The sequence below is a fragment of the Hesperophylax consimilis genome, chromosome 5 (assembly GCF_061612785.1).
Source record: "Hesperophylax consimilis isolate HC1 chromosome 5, BYU_Hcon_1.0, whole genome shotgun sequence".
In the NCBI taxonomy this organism is placed as follows: Eukaryota; Metazoa; Arthropoda; class Insecta; order Trichoptera; family Limnephilidae; genus Hesperophylax; species Hesperophylax consimilis.
In genome coordinates this window covers 13,132,429-13,146,716 of record NC_142840.1, presented here as the reverse complement: position 1 = coordinate 13,146,716, position 14,288 = coordinate 13,132,429, and the positions used below count along the sequence as shown (strand labels likewise).

At 34.2% G+C, this 14,288-nt stretch overlaps 1 protein-coding gene across 1 annotated transcript; it reads left to right on the top strand.

Annotated features, from left to right (window-relative positions):
• The first annotated feature begins 1,347 nt into the window (after positions 1–1,347).
• Positions 1,348–14,062, top strand: Cnx99A (Calnexin 99A). Its single transcript, XM_089631643.1, has 13 exons — positions 1,348–1,435; positions 2,239–2,355; positions 2,862–3,041; positions 4,253–4,402; positions 4,677–4,882; positions 5,455–5,662; positions 6,151–6,271; positions 6,640–6,782; positions 7,172–7,288; positions 7,567–7,707; positions 9,615–9,737; positions 11,131–11,340; positions 12,704–14,062. The coding sequence occupies exons 2-13, from the start codon at positions 2,239–2,241 to the stop codon at positions 12,767–12,769; spliced, it is 1,782 nt and encodes a 593-aa protein (XP_089487769.1). The 5' UTR covers positions 1,348–1,435; the 3' UTR covers positions 12,770–14,062.
• Positions 14,063–14,288: the final 226 nt, after the last annotated feature.

Here is a 14,288-nt window from a genome sequence, read left to right as displayed (position 1 = left end):
AATTCCATATCTAAGTATTGATTCGACCATAGAATGATATATAAGTTTGAGAGTACATCGAGGCAATACAAATATTAATTTATAAAAATTACTCGCCAAACATCGGAGCTGGTTACAAATTTTGATCACACTTTTGTCCCATTTAAAGTTATTGTCTACGATTATGCCAAGGTAAGTATATTCGTTTGCAAAATCAATTTTTTCACAGCAGCAAATATTATCCATTTTTTTATGTATACAATCAAAATTATGTGCAGTTATTTTAGGTAAGTTCCATATTTTCAAGCTCGGTGATCTTATATACATGCATTTAGTTTTTTTGACATTAATAATTAATCCTACATCATGAGACCATTTAAGTAGCTCGTTAAAGTCAATTTGTAATTCTTGAATAGCTATTTCAGGGTTTTCATTAGAGACAACTAGTGCAGTATCATCAGCAAAAATAAATCTACGGGCTATTTTAAAAAGTTTAGACATGGCAATTACATATATAATGTATAATTTTGGTCCTAAAATTGACCCTTGTGGCACCCCTGATTTAATAAATCTAAAATTACTCATTACATTCAAAATGTTTACATACATTTTTCTATTTGTTAAATAGTTTTTGAAAAATGATAGGAGTTTACCACGGATTCCTATGATTTCGAGTACCTTGATTAATTGTGTATGGCTGAGTGTATCGAAAGCTTTTGAGAAATCAATAAATAATACTAGTACATGTTTTTTTGAGTTAAGCTCTGAATTTATATAATTGGAAAATTTTTCGAGCAGTTTATCACAGCTTTTTTGTTTTTGGAAGCCATACTGACATTCATCAATAATGCCCAAATTATTTAAATATTTATCCAAATTTATATTGTTTATATTATATTGTATTGTTTGCAAAATTTTATTGCTACGCACAAAACACAATATTTTAATAAATTCTTAGTCTGCGTACGTCAATCGAATTAAATGGCATTTGGCCAAACCACAATTACGAACTAACCACTAACACGAATCACATTGTTTTTTAAATCTGGCGGTAAATTATTCATCTATTATATTTTTCATCTGTGACACGAACAACCAATCACAATCGATTACGTACATCAGGAAATGTTGATATTCCTGAAGTAACTCGAATGCCGGGGAAGGTTGTGTATACTTCTTTCATGTATTTTTGGCTACATTAAAACGGTTTATAATTACTTTCAAATTGATTTAATGCATTAAAATTATTGACTTAAGTCACTTTTATTCGTGGATTTACATGCATACAGCAAAATATATTCAAATATTTAATTATTGTTTGAGAAAATATTCAGATTGAACAACCTAACAATATTATTTTTGGTATGGCAATACTTCTATGACAACTGTTTGTTGATGATTGGGTGAAATTTTTGATCGCTTCAGAAAAAATCGTAGGCCGGATACAGGAGTGAAGGTATGACAATTTGCATGAATATTCGTTTTATTGGTTATTTTGTTCGTAAAACCTTAATTTACTATCAAAGTAATCTTACAATTATACATAGTGATGTGGCTTTCATAAGATTTCCGTACATTTGTCAATTTGGGAAGTTTCACTTTTTCGTTATTATAAACTAGAAAATACCAATAAAATATTTACTTTTGGACCTTACATTTCGATTTGTCTACGAACATCCTAATTTTTGTACAAATCTGAACTATATTGTTCATTCAACTTAATGTTCTTCATCGTCAACTCCACACGTTTTGCCGGCAAGGTTGGGTTTCACGGTACTCTAATTCAATTAAGGTATTAGACGAACGAAAGCAGGATGTGCATTACATTTTAAATTATTAGTTTCATCACTCAAATAAGTCTACACCTTAACACGATCGACCGAGATTTCATTTACCCTCCAACTCGAAAGTAAAACACCCAACTTCTATAGTATTCTAGAAAAAAAAATTGTAGTTAAAGTTTAAAATGTGAATTTATTTTGTTAGAAATAAAACTTAAGTTATTTATAATAATGAACCACACATAAAATCATTTTTATTTTAACATTTTTTTCCCATTCTATTTGATATTTGTGCCAATGTGCTATATAGTTATGTTTTCATATTTCTTTAGACACGATTTGCTGTTGATTTCGAATTAGAATGTTAAAGCCTTCTTAGTCCAATGTTCAGTCTAATCTATGTATTGAACTTTAGACTTTGGCTTTCAAATGATAATTAAAACCTACCAATACAACAAACTTATCTACATTTTTCCAGATGAACCCTAACTACCTATTGTTAGGTGTAATAAGCCTTTTCCTGGTGTCTATCCTTGCCGTACACAATGTGAATGCACAGGACGATGATGACTTTGATGATGGTGTAGTCTCCGAAGTAAGTTTCACTAATTTTTTTTCCAATAATTCTCTCTGATTTTGTCAAAAAAGGCAGGAAACTGATACCAGCCCGATAACATAGAAAGTGTAGTCTTATTTAAATTTCTGAACTGCAGTATCATGAAGTTTTGTATAACCAAGACACCTTCAACCATTGTTTTAATGATGATATTTATTTTACTTACTCTGCAAGTAACCAATTCTAAAGCAACCACAGATTTAGCAATTTTTTTATTTTAAACATTGAGCCTGTTACAGACCACGCTATAAGCGCGCTATATTTGCGTGCAAGCCATGGTGCGTATAGCGTAATGTGTCGCCTACCTAAAGGAATACGGGTACACAAGATCAAAAACATGCTGGTATTAGTTGTAGCCGTGTATGCATTCCAAACTCTCTTCAATTTACTTTAGTTTGTGCAAACTTTAGTCGACCATTCTAGATAAAATATATATGACTAGGATAATATTTTGTTTTCTGACATAATGATCTTTTTTTTCTCAGGAAGTGGAAGCGGTGGAAGCCGAACCACTAGACTACACGAGTCCAGTGGTGACTCCGTCCAAATACTATTTCGCTGAACACTTTGACGATGCCGACAAGGTGAAAGCCAGGTGGATTGTGTCCACGGCCAAAAAAGATGGTGCTGATGAACAGATCGCCAAGTACGACGGAGAGTGGCAGGTAAATAAACCATCAATTTATCTTATTTGTAAATTTATAATAACCATTAAGATAGAAAAACTCTGTTCTTCTTTATGGCATGGAAACGTGGACACTAAACCAACCATGGAAGATGGAAGCAATTTAAACGTTGATACCTAGGCGCATCCTTAAATGACTAAAATGTGTACTATGTAGATGTAAAAAAGAAGTAAACTACGATGTCATGAAGAGTGACAAATACAAGGTTACCCGACTGATAATCCATGGAATGATTGGTGGAAGATGTGCCATGCCGCACCTCATTACTTGAAACCTACATAATTGATATGATCAATATTGACCAAGTATTATCTAGATAGGGCTTGTGAAGCTTAAAATTAACACTGAAACCAAATATATTGGATTAAGAAAACATGTGTCAAAAAGAAAGTGCATTATCTCACAGTCGAACGATCGTAAGAATCATTGCTTTCTACTTTTTTTTGTTGGTTCGAATGGAGCAAATTTGTCTCCCACCAAGCTCGTTCCAACGCTCATTGGATTAGTGTGAAGATCATTTTTCAAACACGAAATAGAGTTATAAATATTTTAGGTTGGGGCTCTCGCGGACTTTATTAACAATTTAATCAGCCATATGAATATTAAAAAATATATGCATGTACCTCATGGATGGCTCCAAGGTGGCGCAATGATAAAAAAAATCTTACATTTCTTTCTAGCAAATTAACTGAGACATGCAACAAATTACAATAACACTTTTCTTCCCTGTTTTTACGTACATTTTTAGAAGATTGTACAAAAGTTTACATCGAGATGGGGAGTTAGTTGTATTTTGAAATTACTCTTATATGATGTTATTTTTAGATTGAAATTTCGTGTGAGAGGGCCAATCTATTATTATATATCTATGGTTCTATCGCATTGTCAGTTGCGGCCCACAGGGTAAAGCCGGCCTCTTATTGGACAGGGAGGCAATAGAAGTAGAATAAGTTGAAACACCAGTTAGCGCGATTTGGCTTTCAACCATGATCACTAGTTTTCATACAATCAATTGACCATTCTTGCATTTTCAAATAATTGGTAAAAAATTGGCCAGTTTCTTTCCATGTAAAATTTGCTGCCGTCCAGTAATTATTATTGTGTACTTGTGTAATCTTAAACCAAGATTACAGAATTTATTGCACGCTTATAAAATGAATTATCGGTAACGCTTTCTTGTTCTTTTCCAGGTGGAGCAACCCTCGAGACCAATTTTAAAAGGTGATTTAGGATTAGTATTGAAAAGCAAAGTGAAGCACGCAGCCATATCAGCTCGTCTCAACAGGCCTTTCGTATTTAGTGATAAGCCATTCGTAGTTCAATATGAAGTTACCTTACAGGTTTGTTCAATACATTCATATGCTAATTACGCATTACTTGATATATTTTGTTAATGCTTTATGTTTTAGAGAAACCTTATGATTTTACTCCCACTTCTGACTGAATTATATAATATTGTCCTCATTTTGTAAAATATAAACATTGTGAATGCTGGTTAGTCATATTGAAGTTAATTATTGCATCATTAACGGAGTTAGTGTTAGTTTGTTCACTTAAGGAAGATTTAATATATAAAATATGCATAATTTATTACGTCTACGTTTATGTTTTTAGGAAGGTCAAGAATGTGGTGGATCATACATTAAGCTTATTTCATCTGGAAAAGAATCAACAGATCTGAAACAGTTCAACGACAAGACTCCGTACACAATCATGTTCGGCCCGGACAAGTGCGGAAATGATCACAAACTCCACTTTATCTTCAGACATAGGAATCCTAAGAATGGAACCCTCGAAGAGAAACACTGCAAGAAGCCAAAGTAAGCATAAACAAAATGATTAATCATTAGTCACTGTTCTGTCCATCCATAAAAAAGTCATTACTGGCTTCTTTTGTTATTGCATTACGTAATATGTATGTAATAGCTCCTTTTAGTCCACATTTCTACATGTCATTAAATCGGTTGCAATTTCCTCCGTAGTTTATGATCAATTAACGATGCAACTGTATTTGACTTGGTGATCGTAAAGTTGTGTAACAGTCGAATAAGATAATATTTGTTTATAAAACCTTTCTGTGAGGTTATGTTATTAACTTGTTAACAACACAGGTGAACTCCTAGCGTGGAGGACAATATACTATACCATTGTTTAACAAATATATTAAAGAATAAATAAAAAAAAAAAAAAAAATAAAAAAAATATTTTAATATAATATTTATTTAACACTAGATGACTTTCTTTTTTGCTTACAATTGATAAATCTTATGATAATAACAGATAACTTGGCCTACGCATATTTACTTGATGTGACGGATTGTGTATTACATGCCTCACAATATAGTTTGTTGGTAGATTATTATTATATGTATTAATGTTGTGCTGTTTTCAGTGATCGAATGGAAGAGCCGTTCAAGGACAAGCGCCCCCATCTGTACACTCTGATCCTGAAGCCCGATAACTCCTTCTCAGTGCTGCTGGACAGTAAGGAAGTCAATTCAGGATCTCTGCTGGAGGATTTCACCCCTGCAGTCAACCCCCCAGAAGAAATTGATGATCCCAGTGACAAGAAACCATCCGACTGGGATGACAGGGAAAGGGTAAGTTTCCACTAATATTGAATTGAATCAAGTTCTTTACTCCTTTCAGAAAATCATATTCCCTCTGCAAATCCTTCACCGCATGAATATGTTGCATACTGTGAAATTAAAATCTTTTTTTAAATACGTGGTCAGATAAAAATGCAAAGATATTATTTCTGTAACTTTTCTGTGCATATATTTTTATCAGATTTTTTTGTCACTCTTGGAAAGTGGCCAAATATAACTTTCTCGTCGAATGATTTGCATATATTATATTTAGTTACTTAAAACCATATGCTTCTCTAATTCCCCCTCCCGTCCTTGTGTATTGAACTCCTGGCTCTGGACTGTAAAACTCTTGCATGGTATTAAATGGAGCCGTTCTTTCAAATAATTTTATTCTTTTGGATATTCTATTAGGTGTTCTTTTTTTCTTTATGAAATCTTCAAATATTTGTTCCTTGAATATTTTTGTATTTATTTAAATATTGCATTGTATTCCGTAGATTCCGGACCCAACAGCGAGCAAGCCCGAGGAGTGGGACGAATCAGCTCCCCCTCAGGTGCCAGACCCGCAGGCCAACAAACCCGATGGCTGGCTGGATGATGAACCAGAGATGATCCCAGGTAAATATCATTCAAACATCCCAGTAATACTGCCCAAACCTTCACTTTTGCCTACTCGCATTGTTTCTAGTACCCTATGAGGTAGAATTTTTCAATGTCTCTTATGAAAGTTCCCTGCCAATTTCAATTCAAGTGTATATGCCACGAAAACCATTCTACTTGTTTACAAATATGTAGTTCTCTTGTCAATTTTGTACTATTGTATAATATTCACCTCCCTCATCAGTTTTACCATAGCGAAAAATGTTTCTACGTTTGTGTTAATTTTTATTTGGACTGTGATATAAAATATCCTAGTATGTCAACAGATTCTGTACTGTATTTAATTTGGTGTAAATAGTAACATTGTTTATATTTTATTTGATCAGATTCAACCGGAGAGAAACCAGAAGACTGGGACGTGGATATGGACGGAGAGTGGGAGGCCCCCCTGATTGAGAACCCTCTGTGCGCCAATGCCCCCGGTTGTGGCAAGTGGAGTGCACCACTCATTTCCAACCCCGATTACAAGGTAAGACTTGCAACCATTCCTCGGCCCCTGAACTCAGGATTTCAACATACATAACCTCAAACTTACTTCATGTCTACAGATTTTCTGCTTTGTAGATAGTAGCGAGATATAACCTTTAACAATGGGCCCTTGTTTCATACTGACAGTTAATGTTGAATATGTTTAAACCAAGACCAATTTTTTTTTTCATATAATTGTTAGAAAGTCATATTCTTTCTTGGACAGTAATAATTATATTTTCCTTACATAATCAAAATTACATAATTTTTTATTACTATGTTTTTTTTAGACGGTTATAACATTATGAAATTAGTAAAAGCATTTTTTCTGGTCCATCAAACTTGAAAAGTCATCACAACCGTTATTATTCATTGTCTATTTGCTTTCAGGGAGTGTGGAGGGCGCCCCTGATACCGAACCCACAGTACCAAGGCAAATGGGCACCCAAGAAGATCCCCAACCCACATTTCTTCCACGATGAACACCCATTCAAGATGACCCCCATTGTAAGTCAGCCATCATTGTATTAGGTAGTGTTGCCATATGGAAATTTAAAGTTACTCATCTTAAACTTTGTAATTATTAGGAATTTACAGATCATTGAGGTTCACATTTCTGAGTTTCAGGGAATTGATCCTTTTTACAACTCAGCGAATAACTTACCAGCTTTTGTGTTTCCTCCCTTTTACAAAATGGTCTCTTCTGGCTTTACGCAGATATATGAACTACATTGTCGATATTTAATATCATTTGCCAATTTTAATCTGTTTCTTTCTCTTTGCAGGCTGCTGTTGGTTTCGAGCTCTGGTCAATGTCTTCATCAATTCTGTTTGACAACATTGTAATCACAGACAGTGTGGAACAGGCCCGCATCTGGGCTTCCCAAACCTTTGACTTGAAAGTTAGCAAGCTCGACAAGGAATCCGTATGTATTATTTTTAATTTGATATCACATTCCCCTCAGCTTTTGAGAACTAATGATTCAACTTATATTTTTTCACTTGTAACCCTAATATCTACAGTAACAACACCTGACTGCAAGGATAAGTTTGTACATCTGTAAAGATTTTTTTGAAGAAACATGCATTCATCGCCAAAAAAAGGATCTACAAAAATATACTTCTATGTAACTGAAATTAAAAGTTGGTTTTGATATCAATTGCCATATTTATATTTCTTTCTAGAGATAATTATATTCCATAGACGCAGTATGTTGCATCATATTTACCATCATAATGAATCAATTATCATCATCAGATATCTCTGTGGGGACGCCTAATGAAACAGCTAAACTATAAGCCGGGCTGGTGGGCTATTTACCTGGTGTACTGCTCCGTGCCACTGTCCTTCTATGTGTGGTACCTGCGCAAACGCGTCAAGGAGGTTCAATAACATACACGCTATTCGTGTGACCCATTCACCCCGTAATACCTTTGTAGCCAGAGTTGAGAGGATTAGAAATTTGATCTAGTAATATTTTGAACAGCCTGTATTTTTGATATTGTGATATGTAGATCAATATTTGTAATTTTTTCCTTTTGTAAGTTTGCATCTCTTGCTTCGAAAATTCACCAACAAAACCAACTAACCATCCAACACTTAACTATTCTACAACCACAAGGGGTAACTGAGTAATCCCCACAATTACATGTTACAATTGTCCTATTAAATTATAAATTGTTTAAATTTGTTGTGGAAAAAAATGCAGCCTTCAAAATGATAATTGATGATTTCTTACAGTGAGATAAATTACGAAAATTACTTACGACGAGTTGGTGCAAGAAATTCGAAGAATTCATCAAATTTCAAAGTTAATTTTCGAGTTCAGTGAAAGTTTTATTCCAATTATTTTGTTATTTTAGTTCTGTGAAGCATCTCACTCATCATGATATAATAACAAAACTTGAATAGGACATTCACAGAACTGGAAAATTAACATTGAAATTTGATGAATTGTTCAAATTCTGCAAAACAACTCGTCTTTAGTTATTTAGGATCCTCATCACATTTCATATTGTTCCACATTTTGCAACAGCAGTCAAGCATAACGGTCATGCTGTAATGCTGATCAAACACTGACACGGTTTGAGAATCGGCTAATAAATCATGAGTTCAAACACCTGGACCAAAAGATTACATAAATACTGTGACAGACTTGAGTGATCTAGATGTAGCCTAAAAGGTTTTTTTTTTAAATTCAATTTTTCAGTTACGTGGGCAGTGCCCAAAGAAAAACATTTTCAGCTCCAACAACTTGTATTTTTCAATTTTGCCAATCTAGCTCAATCAAATTCAAGAGCCGCCACAGCATACATACATAAAAAAAACATATAGAAGATACTCTCAGTATCACCCTAGTATAAGACCACCATTCAGAATTGAAATGTTGCTTGAAATAGCTTTGGCTGTGTTTAGTGACCAGATCTGAATAGCCAGATACTTCCCCACCTTCCTCTTCCCACTACCTTCAGCCTCACAACATACCCCAATTGGGGATGCCATAATCTCACCATGGCTCCAGACGGTTGGGAGCAGTTGGTAATAAATTAACGACTCTTATGCAGTTTCACATTAAAAAAAAGTTTGACTTTTTGCCGCAATCCTACCGTTATTTGTTAAATTACATATCAGAGAAAGAAATAACAATGTAATCACTGCAGCTATCGACGTCCCTAGATGTTTTCCAATATATATATATAAATATTTAAGATTTATTATGTATTGTTTCTCATATGGTTACGCTACAAAGATCCTTGTAATCATTGTGTATTTAGATGTGTGAATATGGCTAGTCCCCTTAACTATTATTTGTGGTGTGTTCTGCCTACGTAGGATAGTGCTTGGACTTGGCTAGTGAAGACCACCGACCAGAACCCGTGGCTGTGGGCCGTGTACGTGCTTGTTATCGCCCTGCTCACCGGCTTGTTCATCTTTATGTGCTGTTTCCCATCACAGGTAACATAATAATACTCTAGCTAGATACTGCCACTGAGAACTCCGTTATAACCTCTCTGTTACATTTGTCGTTTACGGGAAAGGGAGAGGTCACAATGGAGTTATCAATGATACTCTGTGATTTGGCAATAATAAATATGGTATTAAATTAGGCTTGTTCATTGACTATATTTACATCAATATTACCTGGTTCTCGCCAGTGGTGGCTCGTCTACGTAGGTCTTTTTGTCAATGACCTCCCAAAATATGCTGCAATAGTATTAATATTAAAAAGTATTTAACAAATTAACCGATTATTAATTTATTTTTAATAGCGACTTCTAGTGCCATCTAGCGTCCAAATGAGAAGCTACCTAGCGTGGGTCACATCAAGTTTTGTCCCCAAGCTATCTCCTTTCTTTCTCTTTGCTACACAGACAAAGGAGGTAAACACTATTATGTCTGACGTATGCTTAGTATCATACAAAATTTATTTTAACGGGATTTTCGGACATGACCGCGGTGAGATACAGATATGTATCTACGACCTAAGATTATTAAGGTATTAGAGGGGGATCTGAAAAAATGTCAGTAGTTTTTTGTATTATAATTGATAGCCATCTTGTACTTTGAATATTAGGTTGTGAAATTGTTTATCGATTGTTGACGTAATTTGCATGGAATAATTTAAAATGTCAAATTCTGTGGATATCATATCGAAAGAAATTGCAAAGCATTGAATTATGACAAACGTATTCAAATAAAGTTATAATTAGTTAATGTTGCAAGAGAGAAAAAATAAAGAGGTTAAAACCAAAAGTTATCAGTGCATTAGCGGATGCAAATGTATAGGTAATTTTGTTTTCATTGTTTACTTTTTAAGTCTACTGATAAACAATGGAGAGTTAGGAATTAATACAAATGAAAATTAAAACTTTTAATATGAAAAGACCTTTAAAAGAAAAAAAGAAACGTTAATTAGTTGTATGTGTAAATAAATAATCTTATATTAAACAATTTTGTACTACCGGCTTGAGAATAGGTGGGTACCGGCAAATGAATTACGTACATCGGCATTTTTATAAAATTAATTACGCATTAGCAATATGTATTAACATTTCATATTCATTTTTTTTTCGATTGACCTTCCACATGCCGCCTGTGGTTCTCGCTATATTTCTATATTAGGAGTACCATAGTACTACAGGCTCTGGGCAGTTGGAATTCTTGGGTGATAAATGGCGGAGCGCCAACTATCACATCAAATAAATGACTGCATCAAATCTTTTTACTCTTGCCTAATTTTGAGTTATCAAGAAAATTGGCAGTGAAAATTTAAAATCGTATTCATTAATTTAGGTGTATTTACCAAAAAAATAGTTTCAATTTTTAACTGTATCAATATGTGTAATAGGAAAAAGAAGAACTAGAGAAGGCAGCCGAGAAGAAGAAGACTGATGAAGTAACAGAGGAGGCCCGCGAGGGAGTGGAAGGAGAGGGAGAAGTTGAGGGAGAGGTTGAAGAAGACTCCAATGTGGAGAACGAGGAAGCGTCTCAGGATGAAGAGGAAGACTCCCAGCCAAGTACAAAGCAGGATCTCGAGGAGCCACTACCAGAAACCAAGGTAAGAAAACACTTGGGATCAATATTGTCGTGTGATGTAGGGCTGTTTGTTAATCTCCTAATATTTTTTATGATATTGATGCTGTGCGTAGTGTAGACAGTCAAACATACATAAATCTTCAATATTTTTAACCGGTTAATAGCGGAGTGGGCAAATGCGGCGGGTTCCCGCCCAAGTGATGTGGGTTCAGTTCCTCTACTACCTACATCACTGCACAAGTAACATTTTCTGCATTACAATCACGTTTTTTTCTTCCGCCCTGAACTTTTCTATTGGAACATACTGCACAGTCCTTCTTAGTTCCAGAATGTAGAATGTGCAATTTATTTATAAGTCGGTCTTCTGTAGAGTAGCAGGGTGTCGTCCAAATCGAGTACCTCTTCGATAATCTCCCACTAATTGATTGACCAATAATTTGCTTGCGCTAACAAGAGGACAACCAACTACTAACACCGGAATCAATACGGCAAACAGTCACACGTTGAGGATAGAGAGGCTTTTCAACAATAACTCTTGGGTTTTCCGAGCCCCAGATGCGACAATTTTGCTTGTTGACGAAGCCACCGAGGTGAAAATGGGCCTCATCACTCAAGATGATTTGCATTTGATTCACTCAAATGAATTTTAATAATTTCAATGCGTTGTTGAAACGTGTATCGTTCCATTTTTATTAATGGCTTAGTTTCTACTTGTCAAATGTCAAAAAATGACAGCTTCAAAAGTAACATCTACCGAAATAGCGGGCTATCCAAAATAACACCTCTTATTGGAAAACCCTGTATAAATATATTTACTGGCAAAATCACTCTGATACTAAAACGATATATTGGATTTTAATGACTTATCACTTGTTTCTCAATCAAATTCCGTAACTTATTACTATTTAATTGTATTAATGTTTTTGGTTAAATTAAATTTAAAAGTAAAAATATATATATATATGTAAATATTGAGGAATAAGACATTATTTTCTTGCCGCCATAGCGGCGGCACTCGGGCAATACGGCAAACCACCCATGCCGCCTCTATGGCGGCACTCGAGTGCTAAAGAATTACTGAAAACTAAAAGTGTGCATTGCTGATCTAATATATAAAATTTCTTTCCTTATGTTTTATGTAAACATTTCAAGTTCTTTATTAACCTGTACGCTGCTAGGTGCATACATGTATGCCTGAATTAATAGCGCTGTGCACATACATACATGCATGTTTCAGAGAAAATGTATGAATGTCACAAAAATGCTACATATTACCGTCTATATGTACATCAGGAACGCAGTGAAAAGGTGAATGCCTAATGGAAAATGCATGTTTGTCATGGTGTAATGTAAATAACTGACTGGTGTATGTAATTCCTCCTCAGGCTGAATCAGAGCCCGCCGAGGGAGCCGGTGACAACCTACGCAAGAGGAAGCCGCGCAAGGAGTGATTCGCCGCCCGCCAACACCCACTACTAGTCTTTTCGCATTCATCATCATACCATTTTTCACCAAAAAGAAATGCGAGAAATGTATTATTTTTGTTTTCATCGTACTTTAAAAACTTATCTTGCTGTCTATGGATTTAACATTTTTGATTGTTTGCTTTAATTTCTGTTTGGATTTTCTACACCTACTAATTAGTTAGTATAATTATTTAGAAATTTTAGGTTACGGACAGCAATGTAAGTAAGATTATATCGTATCACTCTCTTCAACACAACTATTGATATTATTTCACCACTGTAAATAGTTTGTGAAATAAAACTTGTACTATTAGTTGTAGATAGATAGAAGTTAATATAGAATATTTACTAATAATAATGTTGTATGTTAACACCCTATCTACAGCTTGACAAGTTCATCTGTGCTTGGGAGATCGTTTAGTATTTAGTAACTCTACCAAAACCTGATTGCAAAATATACTTTATTTTCTAAATTGTTTTTCTTGCGAATACATATTATTTATTTGAGGTTTGGCAGCTGCATTTTTCCATATTTAATTCTAATAATATGAAATATTTTCATCATATTATAACTTCCTTACCTAATGCTTTCTTTTATGGTAGTGTTACTTCATTGAGTGCATTTTATTTGGCTTATTATTTTCACAGAAAAAATGTTTGTAATGATAATGATTTGTATTGTTGATTTTTGGCCAATGCTTGTTGTTTGTGTGTACACATACTAAAAAAAGATTACAAATCATTGAACACAAGATTGGTAATGAAAGTAAAGCCATCAATATTTAGTTCTATTTGTCCGAGTGGTATGAATTGTTCTCTTAATTTATATATGTATATATTTGTAACCAGCATACATAATATTGTCAGAACAGCAGTAAAACCCATTAATAAGGAACTCCACAAAAAATTTTATAGCTTAAAAAATATATATTAATATAGATCAATAAACACTGATTCTGAATATATAAATTTTATTATATGTAGAATGTATAAAACGTCATTTAAAAACAAAACACCTTCACATTAAATCACACCATTTGGTTGGTAATGCCAACCGGTCTACGTGAGTAATACATCTATGGTCTACAATGCCTTTTTCTTTCGTAGTAATGCAGGTTTTTAAACACCGGTAAATTGTTTATCATGTGCGATCATGGATGTATTTATGCACTTTGGTTCAAAACAATAACATTAGTGACGAGATACTAAATTTCTCCTAGTGTTCTTCAATGTTATAAGCGGGTAATCTTAAGAATAAAAACGCTTACCCCCCCCCCCCATACACAAAGAAAGTAGGCTTTTTGAGACTCGTGACATAACATCCCATATCCATAGTTGGTGATCCATGATTTTGGGATACCTGAAAAAATAATTCGATTAAAACTATCTAGAATAATAAAAAAATACTTGTTCGTATTTGAGTTAGAAAGTCCATTGTTGATAAAAGAAAATCAGAATGGACTGGAGTTCCTTATTCTCATAATATGTACTTATATTTCACATA